The 21,018-nt window shown below is 41.9% G+C and overlaps 1 protein-coding gene across 1 annotated transcript in view; it reads left to right on the plus strand.

Annotated features, from left to right (window-relative positions):
- Nucleotides 1–19,835, plus strand: part of Foxo1 (forkhead box O1) — a 93,302-nt gene extending 73,467 nt beyond the window's left edge. The window contains exons 2-3 of the mRNA XM_070002908.1: nucleotides 14,537–15,885; nucleotides 16,368–19,835. Coding sequence (XP_069859009.1) covers nucleotides 14,537–15,871 — 1,335 coding nt within the window. The 3' untranslated portion in view covers nucleotides 15,872–15,885; nucleotides 16,368–19,835. The remainder of the gene's footprint in view (nucleotides 1–14,536; nucleotides 15,886–16,367) is intronic.
- The last annotated feature ends 1,183 nt before the right edge of the window (nucleotides 19,836–21,018 follow it).

Here is a 21,018-nt window from a genome sequence, read left to right on the forward strand (position 1 = left end):
TTTTCCAGTTTAAACACAAATTGGTACTATTGTCTGGAATTAGATGAATGTAGTCCTGCACCTTCTCCAAGGTGAAGGCATGCATTTCAGCACTCAGCAGAAAGGGTATTGCAGGTCTGTGTTTGGCTTTTTAAGCAGTTTCCTCAGTGTTATCCAGGAAAGGGGAAGAAGAGCCAGAAACTTGGCCATGATTTCCAGGGTGGCTCCAGGTTGCTCTGGGTGGCACCCTGCAAAAGCTGAAGGCGGACTCTGAATTTTCCAAGAAAACACCAACCTTTGGTTTTATTTTGTTCTTTTTTTGTTGGATTGTTTTTGTTTATCCCATTAGGCATCTAGTGGAATTAAAAATGGTGATACCCGGACTGGGAATGTGGCTTAATGGTAGAGTGCTTGCCTAACATGCATGAAGTCCTGGGTTTGATTCCTCAGTACTACATGAACAGAAAAAGCTGAAAGTGGAGCTGTAGCTCAAGTGGTAGAGTGCTAGCCTTGAGCACAGAGGCTCAGGGACAGTGCTCAGGCCCTGAGTTCAAGCCCAGGATTGGCAAAAAAAAAAAATGGTAGTGCCCAGGCCAAGAAGTCGCATATGTACCCAATGAAGACATCAGATATCCACGTGCATAGCTGGGTGCTGAGAGGTGCTCTGGAAATATTCTTGGAACCTTGTTTTGTCCTGACATGTCTTTGAGCATGCCATGAGAGGTCAGGGGCTTCCATACTTCCTTTGCTCCATTGTATCCTGCATGACTTTAATCTTCAAATGAGAGCATCATTTGTTTCTACTTCTAATAAAGGTCACATAAACATTAAGTACCAGTGCATTCACTGGGTGTTTTTTGCCTGAAGAGCACACCAGTGCTAGGTCTTCTAGTAATGCAGGGAGATGACATGAGATCAGGAGTGTGCCTCACCTGGAGTTGGGGCTAGACCCTGGTTTGGAGATTTCTACCTACCAGTTTTGTTGAATATTTGTCCACATTGCAGGATCATTGGATTCTAATCCTTATGGAAACCATTTGGAATGGCAGTTGCTATCCTAATTTGCAAATAGAGGTTGAAGCCTAGTTAAAATGGCTCAGTTGGGCCAGCATCCTGCCTTATTTGTCAAACAAAATCCATGTTTCTCAGCACTATGTAGGATTTGTCTACATCTAATGTGGATTTTGTTAGCTTGACTTTGCCCCATCTTACTTAAGGGTAGATCTACTTTTTCTTGGAAAAATAAAATTCTAAGATGTAATTTTCAAGAAAATTGCAAATTCTTAATTGGTTATATAAATATGCATACATATTTGTTTACATCCACATATATATGCATATATAATATAGTGTGTATCATTTGCTTATTCTACTTGCTCAGAACTCTTTATTTTTCTCAAAAGTGCAAAAGCCATAGTTAAATTTTTTTTTTTTACTCTGCCAATGTATTCTGCCCATAAAAGTACACAGCTACTTTCACAACAGAAGGAGATAACATCTGACAGGTAAACTAGAAATCAAAACCTCATTGCATTCATGGCAATGAGTAAATAATTTACAGGGACATGCCTACTAAAGACACACACCTCATTCATTTTAGTTACAAGTAGCATGTCATAGAGGCTTTGGATGTGTCAGGGTTGTCCGTGGTCAGACATTTAGAAAATGTCTAGTCCTAGCTGCTGTTTTAGCCAGTAGTCTACTACATGTATACTAGTAGGGAAAACCTGTGTGCAGGTTTCTGTATTCCAGGTCAGTTTCCATAACCCGAAAAGCTGTTGTTGGACTCGCGTCACAGTTACTAGTGTGAAGAGCAATGTCGCAGTCAAAACTCAAAAAAACTTTCTTTTAAAAAGCTTTTTACGTGTCTTGGAAAAAGTCTCATTCTTTTGTTGTCATTCTGTTGCCTTCTCAGCAACTTAGCCTAAAACATTCCCATCTTCCCTTCCCCATCTTTTCTTGTTCTTTCCTGTATGGGGCCTGCCTTCCTTCCTCTCAAACTATCATTTAAGGAAGTGAAGGAAGTTTGGTCCATTCTCCCCTCATAACTGTGTGTCTTGTTGAAGATACTGGTATTAACTGTCAGTGTCTGGGGTGTGAGAAAGATTGACTGTGGGTCCTGCTTTATACTGAGTGGTCTAACCTGGCTTGGTGCATCTGCCTCCTCCATTGTTTAGAGCTAGCTCTGAGATACCATGTCATCGTATTACCTTTATGTCCCATGAACCTTCTGGGCTGACACCTAGCACAGGTGTGTTCTTTGGTAGGAAGCTTGGGTGACACACACACACACACACACACACACAGATGCTGTACTCATATGGCTTATAAAGCATTTTATACTTTAAAAAAATTTTAGCAAGGATTTACTTTAGTAGATCAGTATTAAAGTAGGGAGAAATGCGAGGCGGGGGAAGGGGGGAGAAACATTGCCTGCTTCCATATAGGAAATGGGAAGTAAAAGACTCCTACTTCATGCTTTTTGAGATAGATCTATTATAACCTCTCTGTGAAGCAGTCAGGACAGGTTTTTTTTTTTCTTCTTCTTCTTCCCATTTTATAAACCTGAAAGTTGACACAAAATTTGTCACAAGTCATACATGCAAGGATTAAGTTAGGCGGGGGCTTGTACGCTTTGGCCATCGTCTTGCTATTTGGACAGCATTTCCCAAAAGTGGCTTTTGCTAGATAGAGCAAGTGCTTTACCACTTGAGTCCCACACCCTAAGGCCTACCTCTTTTTATAATACCGTTCTGATGGAGGCCCAGATCAATCTTTCAGAAATAGTTTCTGGAGTTGATGCTTCTTGCCTGCATGTGCCATGTATGGGGTTGTTTAGCCCCACTTCCTTGAAGGTTAGCCATGTATCATTCTCAGCCCTGGATTCTCTTCATACACCTCTCAAAGTATTGAGTAAGTTGTGAGTAATCTGTTGTTACTTTATCCATGTTTATGTTGAATACGCCATGGTTACATTGTTAATTTCCTTTCAGCCTTTCAAAACAACTTGAAAGGTGTTATGGTCAAGCCTAGACACACAAGACCTCAAGAAACAAAAATAAACCATCAAGATGTAAGAACCAAAATTTTATGCCAAATGTATAAAACAGTGGGTAAAACGAATGAGGACAAAGTATACTTCATGGAAGAAGACTTTAAAATTTTTTGTTTTTAAAGCAAATGTTCCTGCTCCAGTGTCTTGCCTATCTGGTTATTTAAAAAAAAAAAAATCAAAGATAGCTTGTGAGTTTCAAAACAACCAAGTGTCATATAAAGCATAAAACTGCTTGTGCCTAGCTTAACTCCTGACTGATAACTTGTGTCTAGAATCCCTCTTTTTGATATAAGCTGTGGCTAAATTCTGTTGAGCAAGAAAGGAAATGAAAGATACATACCAAAGACAGTGGTCTGTTTTGTGTTGTTATAACAAAATAGTGGAGGTGGAATAAAGTATCAAGACAAGAAGGCTTCAAATTCCCATCGCTAGAAATTCCACACAGTATGATGTCAGTTTTTGGTGAGGGCTTCTTGGCTGCTAGGGACCCTTGGTAGATGGTATCACGATGGGAATGCCTGGGAGAGTTGTGAGTGAGTGGTGAGAGGGAAGAGTGTGGAGCAGTCAGATGGCAGACCGGAAGAAGCAGAGTACAGGAGAGGCCAGATTTCCTCCTTATCCATTCCGTGGTGGTTGACCAAAGTTTCACTGCCTCTCAATACCTGTGCACTGGGGACCAGACTTCCAGCTCACAAACCTGTAGGAAGCAAACCTTATACCATGAGAATTTTGTTGTGGTTGTAAGAGTTGAAGATAACATACATACTTAAAAATTTCCTGGCTAATGCAAAGGCCCTGAATCCCAACCCCAGGATCCCTCCCTCCCCAAAAGAAGGTAAAAAAACCCAAATACTTCTGTTCCTAATAAAAATGATCTAATCTGGGTCTAGGAGTCTTCTTGCCCGACCCCTACCTTGGTTCTGGCACCCGCTTGGGCAGAACCAACCAGAACAACCATGTTGTGTCCTGGCCCTACTTCTCCACATGCTGCTTCTGGAGCTGTCAGGCATATGTGTAAACAGCTAAATAATCCAACTTAAAAAATGCTAGTAAAGAATGTATCTTCCTACCTTTATTTATAGCTACTTTGAGGGCTAGAATGATTATGTAGTTTATCGGTATCTATCTTCATAAACTAATTGATTGAAATGCACGATTGGTACTATTCTCTGGGATTGGTTTCTTCTCAATGTCCATATATTCCTTAGAAATGTTTTTAATATTTTTAAATAGTATTCTAAACAAAAACAAGAAAAGAAATGCATGACTGATGTTAATTAAAATATAAAATTTACGTAGGGATGGGTGGTAGGGTCCCACTGAAGAATGATTGTCTTAAGTTTTTATTTTTTTTTTCCAGTCAGAAACCATTGTGAACCATCCAGTACGATCTGAATTTAATTTGACTAAATTAATTACTCTTCACAGCCATAAACATAAAGAAAATAAATTGGTGTGCCAGTCAACATGTTTGTTTAGAGAAAAGTGGACTTTGAAGGGGAGTTGCTAGCTGAAGTGATCTGTTAGGCAGAGCTTACTGTTCATGTCTTAGTTGTTTAAATATCTGTAACAACATCAACAAGTCTAGAAAACCTTGGGATTTTGTTTTAGAACACCTTACATTTCTGAAGAAATCTCTACCATGGAATTGACAATGTTTTTACATTTATAGTATGCTTTGTGTTTTCTAAGTGGTCTCACTTAATATTCATGGTACACCTTTTGGTTGCGTGCTGTGAAGACCCAGGCCATCATACAACTCAGGTTCATGTTCACAGTTTGTGACCTAATTCTCATGCACACACATACTCAGTGATGGAAAACCATAATTTGAAATATCCTTGAACATGGCTTTGAAAAAATTGCTAAAAATTGTACCATGTAGCAACATTCCAGCCACCATAGTAGCTCTTCGGTTTCCTTTTGAAGGAAGTTCAAAGTGATAACACTGAAAACAATGAGAAGTAAAATTCCAAAAGTTTTAAGATGTATCATCACTAATTATCAAATTGTGTGAAACTTCCTAATTTCCTGCTGGTTTTGAAATCTTAAGAAATGATTAATTCCACCTTTCATGCATTCTCCCTTTGCTAGCTTATGAAGACAGTTTTGCACTCCTAATTCATTATTAAAATACTGTTTGTGTTTCTAAAATAAGACATGGGTGGCTTCAAGATCTAGTTTTAAGAGTAAAATGCCAAATACAGTTAGTGCTGGTGGCTCACACCTGTAATCCTAGCTACTCAGGAGGCTGTGGTTTGAAAGCCAGGCAGGAAATTCCATGAGATTCCTTATTTCCAATTAACTGGCAACCTCCCCCGCCCCCCCCCCCCCAAAACAAAACAAAAAAACCAACCGAGAAGTAGAGCTGTGGCTCAAGTGGTAAAGTGTCATCCTTGAACAAAAAAGGCTATAAGCAAGAGCACCCTGAGCTGAAGTCCTAGTACTAGCACACACTACAAGGGAAACTGCTAGATAATAAAGATTTGCCAGGCCTTCAAGTTGAAGCTCATAGGTGGTTCAGAGAGCCTTTTCCCTTTTTTTCCAAAGGCCAAATAATTCATGGTGAGATGGCTATATAAAGTTTTTGGGGCTAGGTGCTGGTGGCTCATGGCTATAATCTTAGCTACTCAGGAGGCTGAGATCTGAGGATCCTGGTTCAAGGCCAGCCCAGTCAGTAAAGTCTGCGAGACTTGTATCTCCAATTAACCACCAGAAAGCCAGAAGTAGCACTGTGGCTCAAAATGGTAGCGTGCTAGCCTTGAGCAAAAGAGCTCAGGGACAGCGCCCATACCATGAGTTAAGGCCCCACAACCAAACAAAAATAAGGTTTTCTGGGACCAATTAGCCCATGTCTTGGAGAGGTACCCTCTCCTGGGGTGGTCTACTTGGCTCAAGACCAGCTTGATGCAGTACCACCTAGTTTGTTCTTTTCTCTTTAGTTTTCAGAGGTAGAAATGTGGGTTGTACAAAGACAAGTAGGAAGTGCTGGTTTCCCATTGTGGTGGGCTTTAAGGGCTCTGGGAGTTGCAGACCTTCAGAAAACTTAATGCAAGTAACATTGTGGAAACATTTGTTTGCAAGTCTTTTGGAGTCCTAAGAGGACTGAGTTTCTGGTAGGCTGGTTTGGAAGGAGTTGTGGAGAGTGGAGCTGTTAACCTGCAAGCCTGCTGGGTCTCAGAGTAAGATTGACACCATCTACTTAGCTGTATCCATCCTTTAGACCTCTGGGAAGCCTGAGAACAGCCTTGACCCTTGGGTTTAGTCTCCCATTTGCAAGGGGAGGGGGGGTTCACTTCAGTTTAGTCCTGTGCCTCAGTAGTGCTCCTTAACATTGAATCAGCCAATGAGTTTTGATAAGTATCTGATTTGAGACAAGGTTTGTTTTTTTTTTTTAAGAATTTGGAGAAAGTAGTACCTCTCCCCCCCCCTGCAATGTTTGCATAGATATTATGTTTGTGATTTCCTGAAGAACAACAGAGAAGCTTATGTGAAGGCTATGTATAAACACAGCAGGAAGATCTTACATTGTAAATAATGTGCAATTCTGCTTGTTATACTTTATGGCATTTTGGTGACCATTCTGTAAATAATATCATATCTGTTGATCATATCTAGGTCCTCAAATAAGAAAAAGCAAGTAAGCCTAGACTTTGTACTTTCATCTTTATTCTATTTACTATGAGTTAACAGTTCTTAGTTAAATAGACTATGTATCCAGTGGATTAAGTCTTCTCTAGATTTCTCAGACCGTTCTAGGTGGAACATCCATTGAGTGCAATGTTTTTCCAGATATTGGCTCTGGAGAGATTAGTGTGTCAAAGTTCCAGTGGTCTCTGTATCCATCACATTTGTCTTTGGGTTTTGTAAGCAATTTACGGCATTCATCTTGAAAAAAATACATAACATAAACAGAATAAATAGGGCTCATTATTCTAATTCTAACAAAATACATTAACGTTCACTTTAGTCCTTTAAAGTTTTAGAGATGTTTAAAACTAATCCAACTGTTGATGTTCTGTGTTTTCATTTTAAGCCTGAAAGAGAATGGATTCTAATGTGCTGTTTGTTTTTGGTTTTTGTTCTGTTTTGCCTTATTCTTATGGTAGCCAAATAGGTAAGGTGGTTAATTGCCTTGTAATACTGCATGTTTATAGCCATCGCAGATTAGAGAAAAATGGTATTGCCTATAAAATAGACGAAGATTTTCATTAGGAAACTGCAGAATCACTTTAGCAACAAATGAGTTTCTTCTTAATATTCTCATGGTGAGGCCTACGTGTCTGAAACAACCACTTGGCAAGGGCAGTTAAGGGAGTCTGCTGTGCTCTGGGGCAGTTAATTAAATTGAAATTTCAGCAAGGAAGAGCTCCTTTGGGTTACTTTGGGGACCCCCAGTACCCCCCAGATCCACAAATTACAATGGAAGGGAAAGGGGGTGGTGATGAAGGCATTTAAAAGAAGTTTAGCTAAGTGAAATTCAGTTTGTAAATGTCTACCACTGGGACCTTATTAGCTAGAGGTGATGACACTGATTGCAAAGTAGGCCCAGGTGGCTTGTGTGGCAGTGTTAGGCCAGGACTGTGAAGTGTTGTTTTCTAGTCTTTGCTAATATAGAGGTTCATATTAACAATTTAAACAGGAGTTATAGAAAAGCAGTGATTCTGGTAAGTGCCTAGTGATCTGGAATAGAGAGAAAGATCCTTGTATTAATTTCAACCCACCTGTTTGTTTGTTTAGGGGGTGGGGTTTGTCTTTGAGGTATGTCATTTCTGATAGTGCACAGAGCATATGGCATTGAATGGTGTTCCTGGCATTGAATGGATGGCACAGGAGACTTGGTGTTTTTACTTTCTGAGGATTAAAAACTAGCTTCCTTTTATAACAGGACTTTCCTATGGTACATACTTAAATTTCAGAGTAAAGAGAAAGCATTGTATTTTAAAAAATTATTGCCTTCTGAGAAGCAACTTGATATAATTAATATCATTAAGTGCATTTTCTGTTCCATCCCTAAAGGCATTTTCTTAAGTCCTACGTGTATGAAGTAAGAGACTGAAATATTTTTCTGGTTAATAAAGATCTGGCAAAGCTTGGAGCATCCTCTGTTCCATGGCAGAACCCTCCTCCTCCAGGTCTTATGGCCAATGGTGCGACCACTATCCCTGGTTTCTTCATAGCAAACATTTTTCCTGGCAATACCTTCTGTTCTTGAACTCCCCATCCCTCGCTACTCTTGGGAACTCTTTTTAGGTTTATTCTCTGTAAAATAAATAGGAGTGCCTGTGAGTCACCAATCCCATCGAAGATCTGTCTTGACTCTGGTATATCTCCCTTTCCTTAAAGAACCTCACGGACATGCTTTGTCACTGGTCACCAGAAAACCAACACAATATGCTAAACACTCAAATGTTAATCTATAGTCTTCCTAAGGGGAGAAAACATTTTTCTGTAAATGAAAGATTACAGTTCAGCTGTGAGAACATGGAAACAAGCTTGAGGAAGCCTGTTAAACAGGAAGTTTGTGATGAATGACTTAATCAAGTTGGAATCATTCACAGTGGCATAAAAATTCCTGTTTATATATTCCTTTACTTCACATAACAAAATAGCCAGTGTGCATTGCCTTACGGTGAACCAGGTGATAGATTGAGTGCTTCCATGCATGCCATGCTATCTGGTCCCTCTTAGCCCTCATGTTCATGGCTGTTGATACATGTAAACAAAGCAGAAGCCCAGTGGGATTGAGTGACTTACTTATCAAGGCCCAGTCAAGGCTGGCACCTTGGGTTCTTCCTCCCTAGGAATCTCCAGATACATGTAGGCCTCTTATGATGCACTCGAGTTCTTGCCTGTCTTGAGCTGTCTTTTTGACACCGCTTTACATGGCAGTATACTCTGCCACATCCTTTGCTCAGTGAAAGCTACTTTAATGTAGACACATTTACTTCCTTAGGCTTGATTGGAGTCAGACAGAGTGGTGTTGAGCCCAATGTATCTACAATGGTTTGAGAATCTACACAATGGATTAGATTTGTCTGGATTAGATTTGCCTCATTGTCAGACCAGATGACCTTCCAAGTGCCTTCCAGTTTTATGAGGCCTCAAGTCTTTGTCTCCAGTTCTTTGGAGAAATGCTAAGACCTCAGTGTGAACAAGAGCAGTCTGCAAGGTATTCAAGACAGAGGAGAGGATTCTGGGAAATGACAGCAGCCCTTTGGGAGAGCCTCAGGTAGAAGTGTGTGGATTAGCTGTCCATAGCAGATCTTCTGCTCCAGCACTTCTTTAAGTCAAACTTACATGCTGTTTTGACACTGTGTCTATTGATATCACTTGTGAAAACAAAAATGACTAAAAGTCACATGTTTTTCTTCTGTTTGCATGCAGACTGGATTTTTTTAAAGGTTGTTTTATGAGCAGTCCTAATGGGAAGTCTATGGAGTAAAGACTTTTCTGCTCTCTCTTTAGTTTGTTTTCACTTGTCTGAAAGTGATGATCACTAGAGGAAAAGATGGGGCAAAAGAGAAATAGGGGCAAGGAATCAAGGCTACCCTGGGAATCTTATAATAGTTACACACATGAGAGTGTTCGCAGAAATTAGATTAAGTGCTTTAAAAAAAAGTCTAGTTTGTCTAACATTTTGAAAGGATTTTTAGAACGAGTCCATTTAGTCATATGTTCTAATCTCTCTCTTTTTGGGGGGGGGTCCGGTCGTGGGGCCTGAACTCTGGGCCTGGGCACTGTCCCTCAGCTCTTCAGGTCAAAGCTAGCGCTCTACCACTTGAGCCACAGTGCCACTTCCGGCTTTTTTCTTTTTGCTTATGTGGTGCTGAGGAATCGAACCCAGGGCCTCAGGCATGCAAGGCAAGCGCTTTACCACTGAGCCACCTTCCCAGCCCTCTAATCTCTTAATAAGAAGTCTCCCCCTTCCTTTTCTGTGCCCCCACCTTTCTGTAGTCAGGTCGCAGTTCTTGGCCCCTGGATCTCTGGGGATCTTTCCGTTTTTCTTTATGAGTCTCCAAAGCCTCTTTATATGGAGCTTTTCCTGGGATGATGTGTACACCTGAACTTCACACTTCAGCTGCTATGGTTTCTTGCCATAAAGAGGAACCCACTAAAATAAAAGGAAATTGTTTATAAATTTATCGCCCATTCAGGCAGAGAATGAGTTTTGTGGATTAGTAAACAGAATTATTTCTGCTCCCTGAAGGTACATACATAGCCAACTTAGGTGTGTCACTTTGATTCTTTTTAATGACGGTGAATCCAAAGTGGTAAGTTTGTTAACCACAGTAGTGTTGCAAGTAGAGTCATAAAACCTTGCTTTGAGTCTGGTACTGGTAACTCTCAGTGTAATCCTAGCTACTCAGGGGGCTGAGATCATAGGACTCAGGTTCAAAGCCAGCCCCAGCAGAAAAGTCTATGAGACTTTTTGCTTCATTTAACCGGCAAAAAGACCAGACTGGAGGTATGGCTCAAGTGGTTAGAGTGCCAGCAAGATGCCATCGTAGGTCTGAAGACAGGAGTCACAGGACGAAGGAGGATGCCCAGGAATCAGACCACACTTAGCTCTCAGAATATAAGGGTCTCAGTTGCTACAAGCAGAGGGCAGGACCAGGTCATTTTTCCAACTCAGACTTTGCTGGGAGGTACAAATAGTTTCCTAGACTTGACTCATGGCTGGTTCTGTACCCATGAGTTTTTTAGGATCTCAGGCTCCTAGAAATCTCCTATAATAGACCATTGGTTTCTAAATGTTTTGGGCTTCTCCTCCCCCTCCCCCCCATGGGTATCAAATCAGTTTATACAATCCATTCATATTGCACACACTTATAATGTCTTTGGACATAAATTTTACAAGAATGAGATAAACTTTAAAGTTGTAAAGATATCCTCATGTACTTCATTGGCTGTCTATTGCTTTAGATTGTAGGGTAAGGGCATTCTGAAGAGGAGGGTTGGAGTAGGGAGTAGGGAGCAGTTTTTCAGACCCTAATCTCTTCTAGCTGTATGGAGGAATAGCTCAATAGAGCTCAGTTTGAAAAACTCCTGTGGGGGCTTGGGTGGCTCAGACCTGTAATCCTAACTACTCAGGAGGCTGAGATTTGAGGATGGCAGTTTGAAGCCAGGGCAAGTCTATTAGAGTCTTGCCTCCACTTAACCCCCAGAAAACCAGAAGTGGCTCTGTGGCTCCAAAGTGGTAAAGTGCTAGCCTTGAGTGAAACAGGGACAGTGCCCAGGCCCTGAGTTCAAACCCCATGACTGACAAAGAAAAAAGAAAAGCCACTATGGAGACTTTGGCCATTGGAAACAGCCAGACCTTGATACTTGCTGCTACTTCTCCACTGTGTTTCACCTGTGTCCAGAGCTGAGCACGCTAGGCAGAAAATGATGTTCCCATACAGGGCTCAGCAGCAGCATCTTGTGAATTGTACTGCTCCTGGATAGCAAGTGCATAGACTATACAATTGATCTGACTTACTGTTTTGAATTTAGTCCTCAGCACCAGCGTGCAGCATGCAGAAAAACTTCCAAACCAGTCAGTTTTCCCCTAATGTTCCTACACAGTCCTATGGATGTCCTCTACTGTTTTGCTGTGTGTATTAATGGACTGTTCTCTTCCCATACAGATAGAAAACTTCTGGGAGGCAGGAACTGTGTTTAATTGCATCTTGTGCCTTTCCTTGCTTCCTAGCACAAAATGGATTGCCATAAACGTGGGTGACATGAGTTGTCTATGAATGGAGGGACAAAATGTGTGTAATATGTAAGGCATCCCTGTAATATTTTAGATATCAACCAGCAGATACTTATTGAATATGTTTTGTATTGTAGAACATCTGTTGGGGGTTATGAGATTAGGATTTATAAAGAAGCTTAGTCTTCTTGCCCTTTAAGGAGCTTGGAATCCTGTCTATGGAGCGGATAGAATAGAATGTCTTAAGAGCAGAATGACAGACGGAGCACGTAATATGGCAGGTCCGTGTCTGGGGCTTCTGGAGCTTATTGGGTCAGGTTTCCTAAGAATGTGCTGGCTGGTGGCCCATCACGTGACAGCATGGGTGTACACAGAGGCATGTGGAGAAAAGTGCGGACTCCAGGTCAGTCATAAAAGCATGTGTTTTCACAAGTCACCCCTCCAAACTTGAGCTATCAGAGCTTTAATGTCCTGCTGGCTGTGTGAAAAACAGGAATTTATGTAACAAGCCCGGCACAGCGAACCTTTTCCTGTCAGGGGGAAAAAATTTTTTTTTAAATTGTTGGCAGAGTTAGTAGATAACTCTGTTACTCTGGGTGACCTGAAATGTCCTCTTAGAAAAATATGTAGTGCGATGTTTTGATAAATAAGAGCTTGCTATGACTTGGAAAGAAAAAAAAAATAGGCTAAGGTTAGTATATACCCCAACTGAGTTAGTAACCTTGAACTTTTTTTTTTTGAAGATTGCCTTATTGTATCTTTGGCATTCTTGTTAAAAATGCTCCCCACTGCCCTTGCTAGTGGTCTTACAGAATCATGTGGTGTATTCTAAATCTTTACCCCTCCCCCATTGGCCCTGTTAGTGAAGACAACCAGGAAGCTGCTATCTGGGAAGATCTTTCTCTCCCTTTATCATTAACTAATGTGACAGAGACCGGAGTCAAACTTCCTGTCCTCCCGAGGTTTTATTGGAGCTTATCTGTGTGTCTATTGTGTTCGAAGAACAAAACTGTCATGATGGAATATTGTGAAAATTCCCGCCTTCCAGCCTGTAGACAGTGTGGCAGGGTGCAGGGTCATAGTGTTTGGCAGTGTTCCAGCCCACCCCAGGCAGGCTGTTGCTTTTAAGGAGGAATTGAGAGTTTGAATGTCTGTGGACACAGTAGATGAGGCTGTGGCACTGTGTGTATGTATACATGTACATGTACATGTACATCTACATGTATATGTATATATATGGCCACCCCATGTGATTTTGGCACCCTCAACAAGAATGATAGAGGATTCGAGAGAAATGTAGTCCTGGGCCTCTTTGGGGAATCTTGTATGGAGCTCAATCTCCCCTTTCCCCGCCCCTTCCTTCATAGCTACCTGGAGTTAGGAAGAATCATGGGAAAGATTAGGGAAGTCTTAGAAATAAAAGACCACCATTGTCACTTGGCTGGGTTGCAATCCTGGGCAGAGTGTAGTGAAAGAGGGTCAGAGGACATTATGAAATGTAGATTTTTTTTTCCAGCTCTAACTAGCTGAGCGTCCTTCCAATGTTACTATCTCCTTTCAGAAAGCAAGATTTTCATCCCATCCCTTCTCTGATTTTGGGGTTCTGTGGGACCCCACCCTGCCCCATCTACTGTTCCAAGGCTCTGCTCTACTGGAGTGGTTGGCCTTTGGGCACCATTGTTCCCATGTCAGTAGCATGAGGATGTGGGCATTGTGGCTGCCTCTCTAGGTGACCACAAATCTAGCCAGAGTCTTCTTGTGGTCCAAGAGGGGCCACAGGATGCCAAAGGAGCTGATCCTTGCACCCAGAAGAAGCCAAGCCTGAGGGACAGCCCCCAGACTTGGGATCAGGTCCCAGAGGACAGAGGCACTTGAATAAATAGACTCTGTGTATAAGGAGCTAGGAGTATTTCTCACTTCTTAGATGATACCCCAGGATATTTATCAGAAGTCTTGCCTGTGTCTTGAGCAGGACAGTCCCAGTGGGATAGCCTTGTCTGCAGCAGAACACTAAGGGACTGTGGGCTCTCTCTCCCTCCATATATTTGCAGATTGTGAGTCTATAGTTGTAATACTTCCAGGCTCCTACCCACAACCCACCCACTAAACAGAAGCGAGAAGTACATCTTAGACTGGGTTCTCTACCCATTTTCTTTTTGGGCCAGGTGTAACCCATAAGGAAGCTCATGCAGTTAGCTGGTATTCTTTAATACTGGGTTAGAGAGGTACTTCTTGACTTTAACATTTTCTTTTTCTTTTTTCTTAAATGAATTTGGGTCTTGCTAGTTTTCAAGCTTTTGATTCTTGACTAGGAATATATAATATATCCTTATCACTCTTCACTCTTCCCCACCCCACCCCCCAAATCATGTGAGCCTAATAATACAGAACTTCTCAATGGTGTAATTAATGCATGCTTCATCTGAAAAGAATTGTCTGTTTTAGGAGTAAGGGCATACGAATGGGGTTTTGATGGTGCTTTAATACTGATTAGTATTTGTTATAGCGTTGTAGCTGAACAAAATTTTAGTGCTCTTAAAACCAGTTCTTGTAATTTCCCCATAAAATATAGCTGTAGAAAAGAAATGGCTTATAATTGGGCTTGCCAAATGAAAGATAGGGATCCTATTTTTAAGATAACGATTTCTCCTACACTGACTCCAGATCTTTTGTAATAGGTTTAGAACAATCATAACTGTTCACTCAAATTTGACCCATTTTCGATGTAACACATGTTGAAGAGCAGTTTTCCAGGTGGAACAGCAATATATTTCTAAATGTTACTTTTTTTTTTCTTTTTACAGAATTCAATTCGCCATAACCTGTCTCTGCACAGCAAGTTCATTCGTGTGCAGAATGAAGGAACTGGAAAAAGTTCTTGGTGGATGCTCAATCCAGAGGGAGGCAAGAGTGGAAAATCCCCCAGGAGAAGAGCTGCGTCCATGGACAACAACAGTAAATTTGCAAAGAGCCGAGGCCGAGCTGCCAAGAAAAAAGCTTCTCTTCAGTCTGGCCAGGAGGGTGCTGGGGATAGCCCTGGGTCTCAGTTTTCCAAATGGCCTGCAAGCCCTGGCTCTCACAGCAATGATGACTTTGACAACTGGAGCACATTTCGTCCTCGCACTAGCTCCAACGCGAGCACTATCAGCGGGAGACTCTCGCCCATCATGACCGAGCAGGATGATCTTGGAGAAGGGGACGTGCATTCTCTGGTGTACCCACCGTCCGCCGCAAAGATGGCTTCCACCCTCCCCAGCCTGTCTGAGATCAGCAATCCTGAAAACATGGAAAACCTTCTGGATAATCTCAATCTTCTCTCATCGCCAACGTCATTAACTGTGTCCACCCAGTCTTCACCCGGTGGCATGATGCAGCAGACACCATGCTACTCCTTCGCGCCACCCAACACCAGTCTGAATTCACCCAGTCCAAATTACCAAAAGTACACGTACGGCCAATCCAGCATGAGCCCTTTGCCCCAGATGCCTATGCAAACGCTTCAGGACAGCAAATCGACTTATGGAGGATTGAATCAGTTTAACTGTGCACCGGGACTCTTAAAGGAGTTACTTACTTCTGACTCCCCTCCCCATAATGACATGATGTCACCAGTTGATCCTGGAGTGGCCCAACCCAACAGCCGGGTCCTGGGCCAGAATGTGATGATGGGTCCTAATTCAGTCATGCCAGCCTATGGCAACCAGGCATCTCATAACAAAATAATGAATCCCACCTCCCACACCCACCCTGGCCATGGCCAGCAAACATCTGCAGTTAATGGGCGAGCCCTGCCCCACACAGTGAGCACCATGCCTCACTCTGGTCTGAACCGCCTGACCCCACTGAAGACATCTTTACAAGTGCCTCCGCCTCACCTCATGCAGATGAGCACCCTGGGCGGCTACTCCTCGGTGAGCAGCTGCAATGGCTATGGCAGGACAGGGGTCCTCCACCAGGAGAAGCTCCCAAGTGATCTGGATGGCATGTTTATTGAGCGCTTGGACTGCGACATGGAGTCTATCATTCGGAATGACCTCATGGATGGAGACACTTTGGATTTTAACTTTGACAATGTGTTGCCTAACCAAAGCTTCCCACACAATGTCAAGACCACGACACACAGTTGGGTGTCAGGCTAAGAGTGAGTGAGCAGGTAAGCTTACCCCAGTGATGCCAAGGCTTTTGGAAAAATAGAATTTCAGAGGAGCACATGACTTTGCCATGAGCTGTCTGTGATAATGACCCCTTTTTGGCGCCACCTGTGTGCCCTTTGCAGAGAGTTCTTTTATCATTTATTCTCCCAACTTTTTTTTTTTGCAGCTAATCGATTTTCCTTTTGAGCTTAACTATAAGGTAGCTTCCTTTAGCTGAATTACAGAGTTTCTTTGGACAGTTAGATAGCTGCATCTCTTTACTAGCTCTTCAAGAAATGAATACGTTGCATACCAATGAAATGGTGAAGGACTTTACTTTTAAGTGGAATTTTCTCAATTAACTGATTTTCTAGCTATGTGATAAAGCTCTAGCTCTTCACCCTCTATCCCCCAAGTATGCTTGTCACTCTAGTTTATTAAGTTGAATTAATATTAATTCTGCTATATTTTCAATATATGTGTGTGTGTATGTTTTCTCTAGGCTACACTTAAAAGTGCTTCAAATTGTCGTGATCGCAAGAACTGAAGAGAAGCAGTCCAAAGATGCCCTTTACACCCCTCCTTTTAGTTTTCTTGATTAAAAAAGAAAAAAAGGGGAAAAAAAATCCTTCCTTTTCTTTTCTTTTTTTTTTTTTTTTCCCCTTTCATCAGACTTGGCAGCAAAGATACTTTTCCTGTACAGGATGTTTGCCCAAGGTTTGCAGGTTATGTGCTGCTGTAGATAAGGACTGTGCCATTGGAAATTTCATTACAATGAAGTGCCAAACTCACTACACCGTAGAATTGCAGAAAAGACTTTCAGATCCTGGTGTGTTTTTCAAGTTTTGTATATAAATGGTAGATGATACGGAATTGTATTTGTGATTTTTTTTTTTTTAAATATCCATTTGGTCCAAGGAAAGTTTATACTTTTTGTAATACTGTGATGGATCTCTCATGTCTTGCTAAGTTAAACTCTGGTTTGTACTACCTGTGTTGTGCTAAAGAAATGAATCACAAAGAACTGAGATCTCCATTCTGAACCTCACTGAACGGCTCTGGACCTGTTCATATTGCCACAGGATTCACATGAGAACCACGTAGCCTGTTAATCAATCTGCTGAATTAATGGACCTGTCAAACTTTTTTTTGGGGGGGGGAGGGGATGATTCATGCCAGCCTTGTACAGGTCTTTTCTATTTTTGTTGTTGTTGTTGGTTGGTTGTTTTGTTATTTGCAAATTTGTACAAACACTTAAAATGGTTCTAATTTCCAGATAAATGATTTTTTGATGTTATTGTTGGGACTTGAGATCATTTTTGGAATAGATAACTGAATTGTAATGTTTTTCTTAAAACTAGGGTCTACTTTGTTACATTGTCTGCTTGTAAATTTGTGGAAACAAGTATCTGGGGACAGCATTCATATTTTTCTTTTTTCTTTTTTGTACTTCTAACTGGATTAGTACTAACTTTTATATGTGCTTAACTGGTTTGTACACTTTGGGATGCTACTTGGTGATGTTTCTGACTAATCTTTAAAATTGTTGTAATTAGTACTTGGATACTTAACGTTTCTGGCCCTGTTTGGGCAGGAAAGTGATGTATAGTTATGAATACTTCGCGTTTCGTACTTAGAAGAGCAAAATATGTTTTTATGTATGTATTTTAAAGAATTTCCACCTGCTCTCTTTCCCTGTGATCTGTGTGCACTGCATACATAGTGTCAGGTCTTCTGATGCCCACGTCTCACAATGTTGTTCCTGGGAGGCCTCATCATGTTTGTAGATCAGGAATGGAGGGAGACTGGTGAATCTTAAACTCCTTTGTTTAACCTGGGGATTTTGGTCAGCTTACCCTCTTTTCAGTGGATCTTCACTAAAAGTTTCCGTCATACCTCTGCACTTTGATTTTATTTCTGATAGAGATTGTTTTGTAGCTCTGCCCTGAAAAATCATGTCAGTCCCTAGTCTCCATCCCCACTCCCCTCTGCCCTGAAAAGTTTGAAGGAGGAAATTTCAAAGCAGGACTTCAGTGATTTGTGGAGTGCTTTGTTTTCATTGAAGTACAGATGGCTACCAAGAGGACTAGAACTGGTTTCAAAATGGAAGCTTAAATCAAGGATTTGAGGATTTCTTAGGCTTTTAGCAGCCAGAAACAATGACTTTTGGGGTTTGATACTTCAGTGTTACCTGTAACTGACAGATGGGTTTATTGGTTTTATCTCTGGACTCCATCCATTAGTGTTTCCAAGTTCAGTGGATCGCTCAAACATCATGATTTTGAAAAGAACAGGTATGTAGCAGTGTTGCTGCTGCCTTCTTTAGTAGGCTCTGACTTCTTTGCACATGGCCCATGCCACCTTGGCTCTTTCTTGGGTGGCAATTGTGCCTTTGTTGGCTTGTTCCTTGCATGTTAAGAACACAAGTGTTGGGCTGGGAAGGTGGCTCAGTGGTAGAGTGCTTGCCTTGCATGCGTGAGGCCCTGGGTTTGATTCCTCAGCACCACAGAAGCAGAAAAAGCCGGAAGTGGCACTGTGGCTCAAATGGTAAAGCGCTCGCCTTGAGCTGAAGAGCTGAGGGACAGCGTCCAGGCCCAGAGTTCAGACCCCACAACCACCACCACCACCAACAACAAAAAAATCGAACACAAGTGTTCCCGATAGAATTCCCACATTAGACAGCTCTGCCCTTAGCTTCCCACTGTGGCTTTTTCTGTTGCACACATTGATTGAGTAGCCACGTTTTAACCATCATCAGCGCTCATTTTTAGAAACCTTGGTTCCCCCAGCAGAGCCTCCTGCCCATGGAATAGAGCTTGTTGTCAGAACCTGTCTGCTCACTTCTCTTCCCATGTCCTGTCACTTTCCTCCTTCCAACACCATGGCTTCTCCAGTACAGAAGGTGCCTCAGGGCTCCTGCACTACCACCACAGAGGCAACCACAGCCCAAGTCGTATCATTACTTCATAGAGTGACTTTAGGAAGATGCTTCTTCATCTTTCCCCACCTCCATTTTCTTTGTGTTGAAATGCATAGATTGTGGATAGCTATTGTGGGTTCAGTGGAGTCCAGCAAACATTACCTTGTCTCCCATTTCTTGAAAGCAAATATCATGGGGCCTCTGGGAGTTCTTTTGCTATAAAGAATACTGACTTTCTGGAGTAATTAGTATATTATTGTACAGGATTGCTTTGTGAAATGTGCAAATGATATCACCTATGCAGCCTTGTTTGATTCATTTCCTCTGGTTTGTACTGTTATTAAAAACATATTGTATTATAGAGCTATTCAGATATTTTAAATATAAAGATGTATTGTTTCCGTAATATAGATGTATGGAATATATTTAGATAATAGATGTATTACCTGGAAAGTTTTGCTTTGACAAACTGACAGAAGTCTAGGCCAATTAGCAAATGTTGTAACCCAGTGAGCCATCAATTGATGGAATGCACCAAGAAGAGGATAAGGACATGAAAATGGAAACCAATCTCCAAAAGGTGTACAATTTGAACTTGTTCAACTGCTGGATATATGAGACCAGAGCTCTCCTCCATCCCCTTCACTCCACCCCCTAAAACACAACTTGAATTTCTTGGTTTCAGCTCTTAACAATTTCTAGTTTAGAACTGATTTTAAAGAAGAAGGTTCTCTTGTGGTTTTAGTTGGGGAGTAATCTTTCGGGTGAAAGTGTGGTTTTTGCAAACAAAGTAGCCTTGATCCCTCCTGGGGGTCGGGAGTAGGTCCACAGCCTGGCACCATGGCCAGTGATGGCCTTGTAAGTCTTAGATCAGGGTAGAGTCATACCTTCCCGAGTTTCACCACCAAGTTAGTAACAGTAAGGATTCCAAGTCCCTGCCCAATACTCTCTGAGAAGTGCCTGATGATGCTGATGTGCTTAACAGACACAAGAACAATCTTTGCTATAATTGTATAAAGCCATAAATGTACATAAATTATCTTTAAATGCTGTGGTTGTCTTTCTTTCCTTGTTCTAAATAAGCTCTTGATTAGGGAATATTTTCCTTGTTTAGCCACCAAGTATTTGAGTTAAACCTTGTCCACCACAGTGTCATGGTTTATGGAAATCTGGCATTTCCTTGGGAGGAGAGGGGCAGCAATCCTATAGGACCAAACCATGAAATGAAGTCTCTGATAACACTCCAGCTGGGAGAACTCCAGCTTTGGAATGTCTGGAAATATCACAGTGCTGACTACTGAGTCTGCTAACTACTTAGGAGGCAAATGAAACCATCCTACTCAAAGGGGAAGCACCTTGAAGTTGAGTGTGGGCTAGGAGGCTTAACCCTGGCCAGGAGGCTCCAGAGCAGACACTGGGCTTTCCAGGGCTATGTGCCTGTCTTACCTGAATGCGTCCCTTGTGGAGGATCAGTCTGCCTTCTGTGACTGCAGAGGTGTCTGTGTGCATACACTTCAGAAAGGCCTGCTGATTGAGCTCAAATGTACTTGTAAATAAGTTGAAGTCCAGTCTCTCCTTCCCACTCTATCAGACAAGTAAGAAGATAAGGTGTTCAAATGTATACTTGTTAAAACAAAGGAGTTGCAGGGTTCTTCCTTCCCCCTCTGGTTTTTGGTGCTCATCCCAAGGTTTAAATTCAGGGTCTTCCACTTGGTAGACTTGTATTCTTATGACTCGAAGCCAAGCCTCTAGCCCAGCATTTTGACGTCTTCCTGAGTAGCTGGAGTGCAGGCATGAACCAAAGGTGCCCAGTGTGGAGCTCTTTCTTTAAAAGAGTAGTCAGAAGTCTAATGTATAGAATGGACAAAAGCATTTATTCCAAGGCTTGGAGCTTCACTCACAGATCACTTGAACCACTGCTGACTTCATCTAAACGTAGGGGGGAGGGGAATGCCTTGATTGTACATACAGCCAGAATATAACCCTGCTAGCAACTTTCCTAAGACCCTGCATTTACACAGCAGCATTCATCTGGTGTCTTACTCAGTCCCTGAATTTGTCATGACTTTATAAGTGGCAGGAAAACAGCAGGACATTTTCCCTAGTAGATAAAGGGGGAGGGAAAGGCTTCTTAAGACAAGTAACTGGGCCCCTGCTGTGGCCACAGGTGACAGCAGAATCAGGATGTGTACCTATCTCAGTGGAGGACTTTGCCTGGTTTAATTATTGTGTA

Source organism: Dipodomys merriami, unplaced genomic scaffold (genome assembly GCF_024711535.1).
Source record: "Dipodomys merriami isolate MVZ:Mamm:240054 unplaced genomic scaffold, mDipMer1.0.p SCAF_6, whole genome shotgun sequence".
In the NCBI taxonomy this organism is placed as follows: domain Eukaryota; kingdom Metazoa; phylum Chordata; class Mammalia; order Rodentia; family Heteromyidae; genus Dipodomys; species Dipodomys merriami.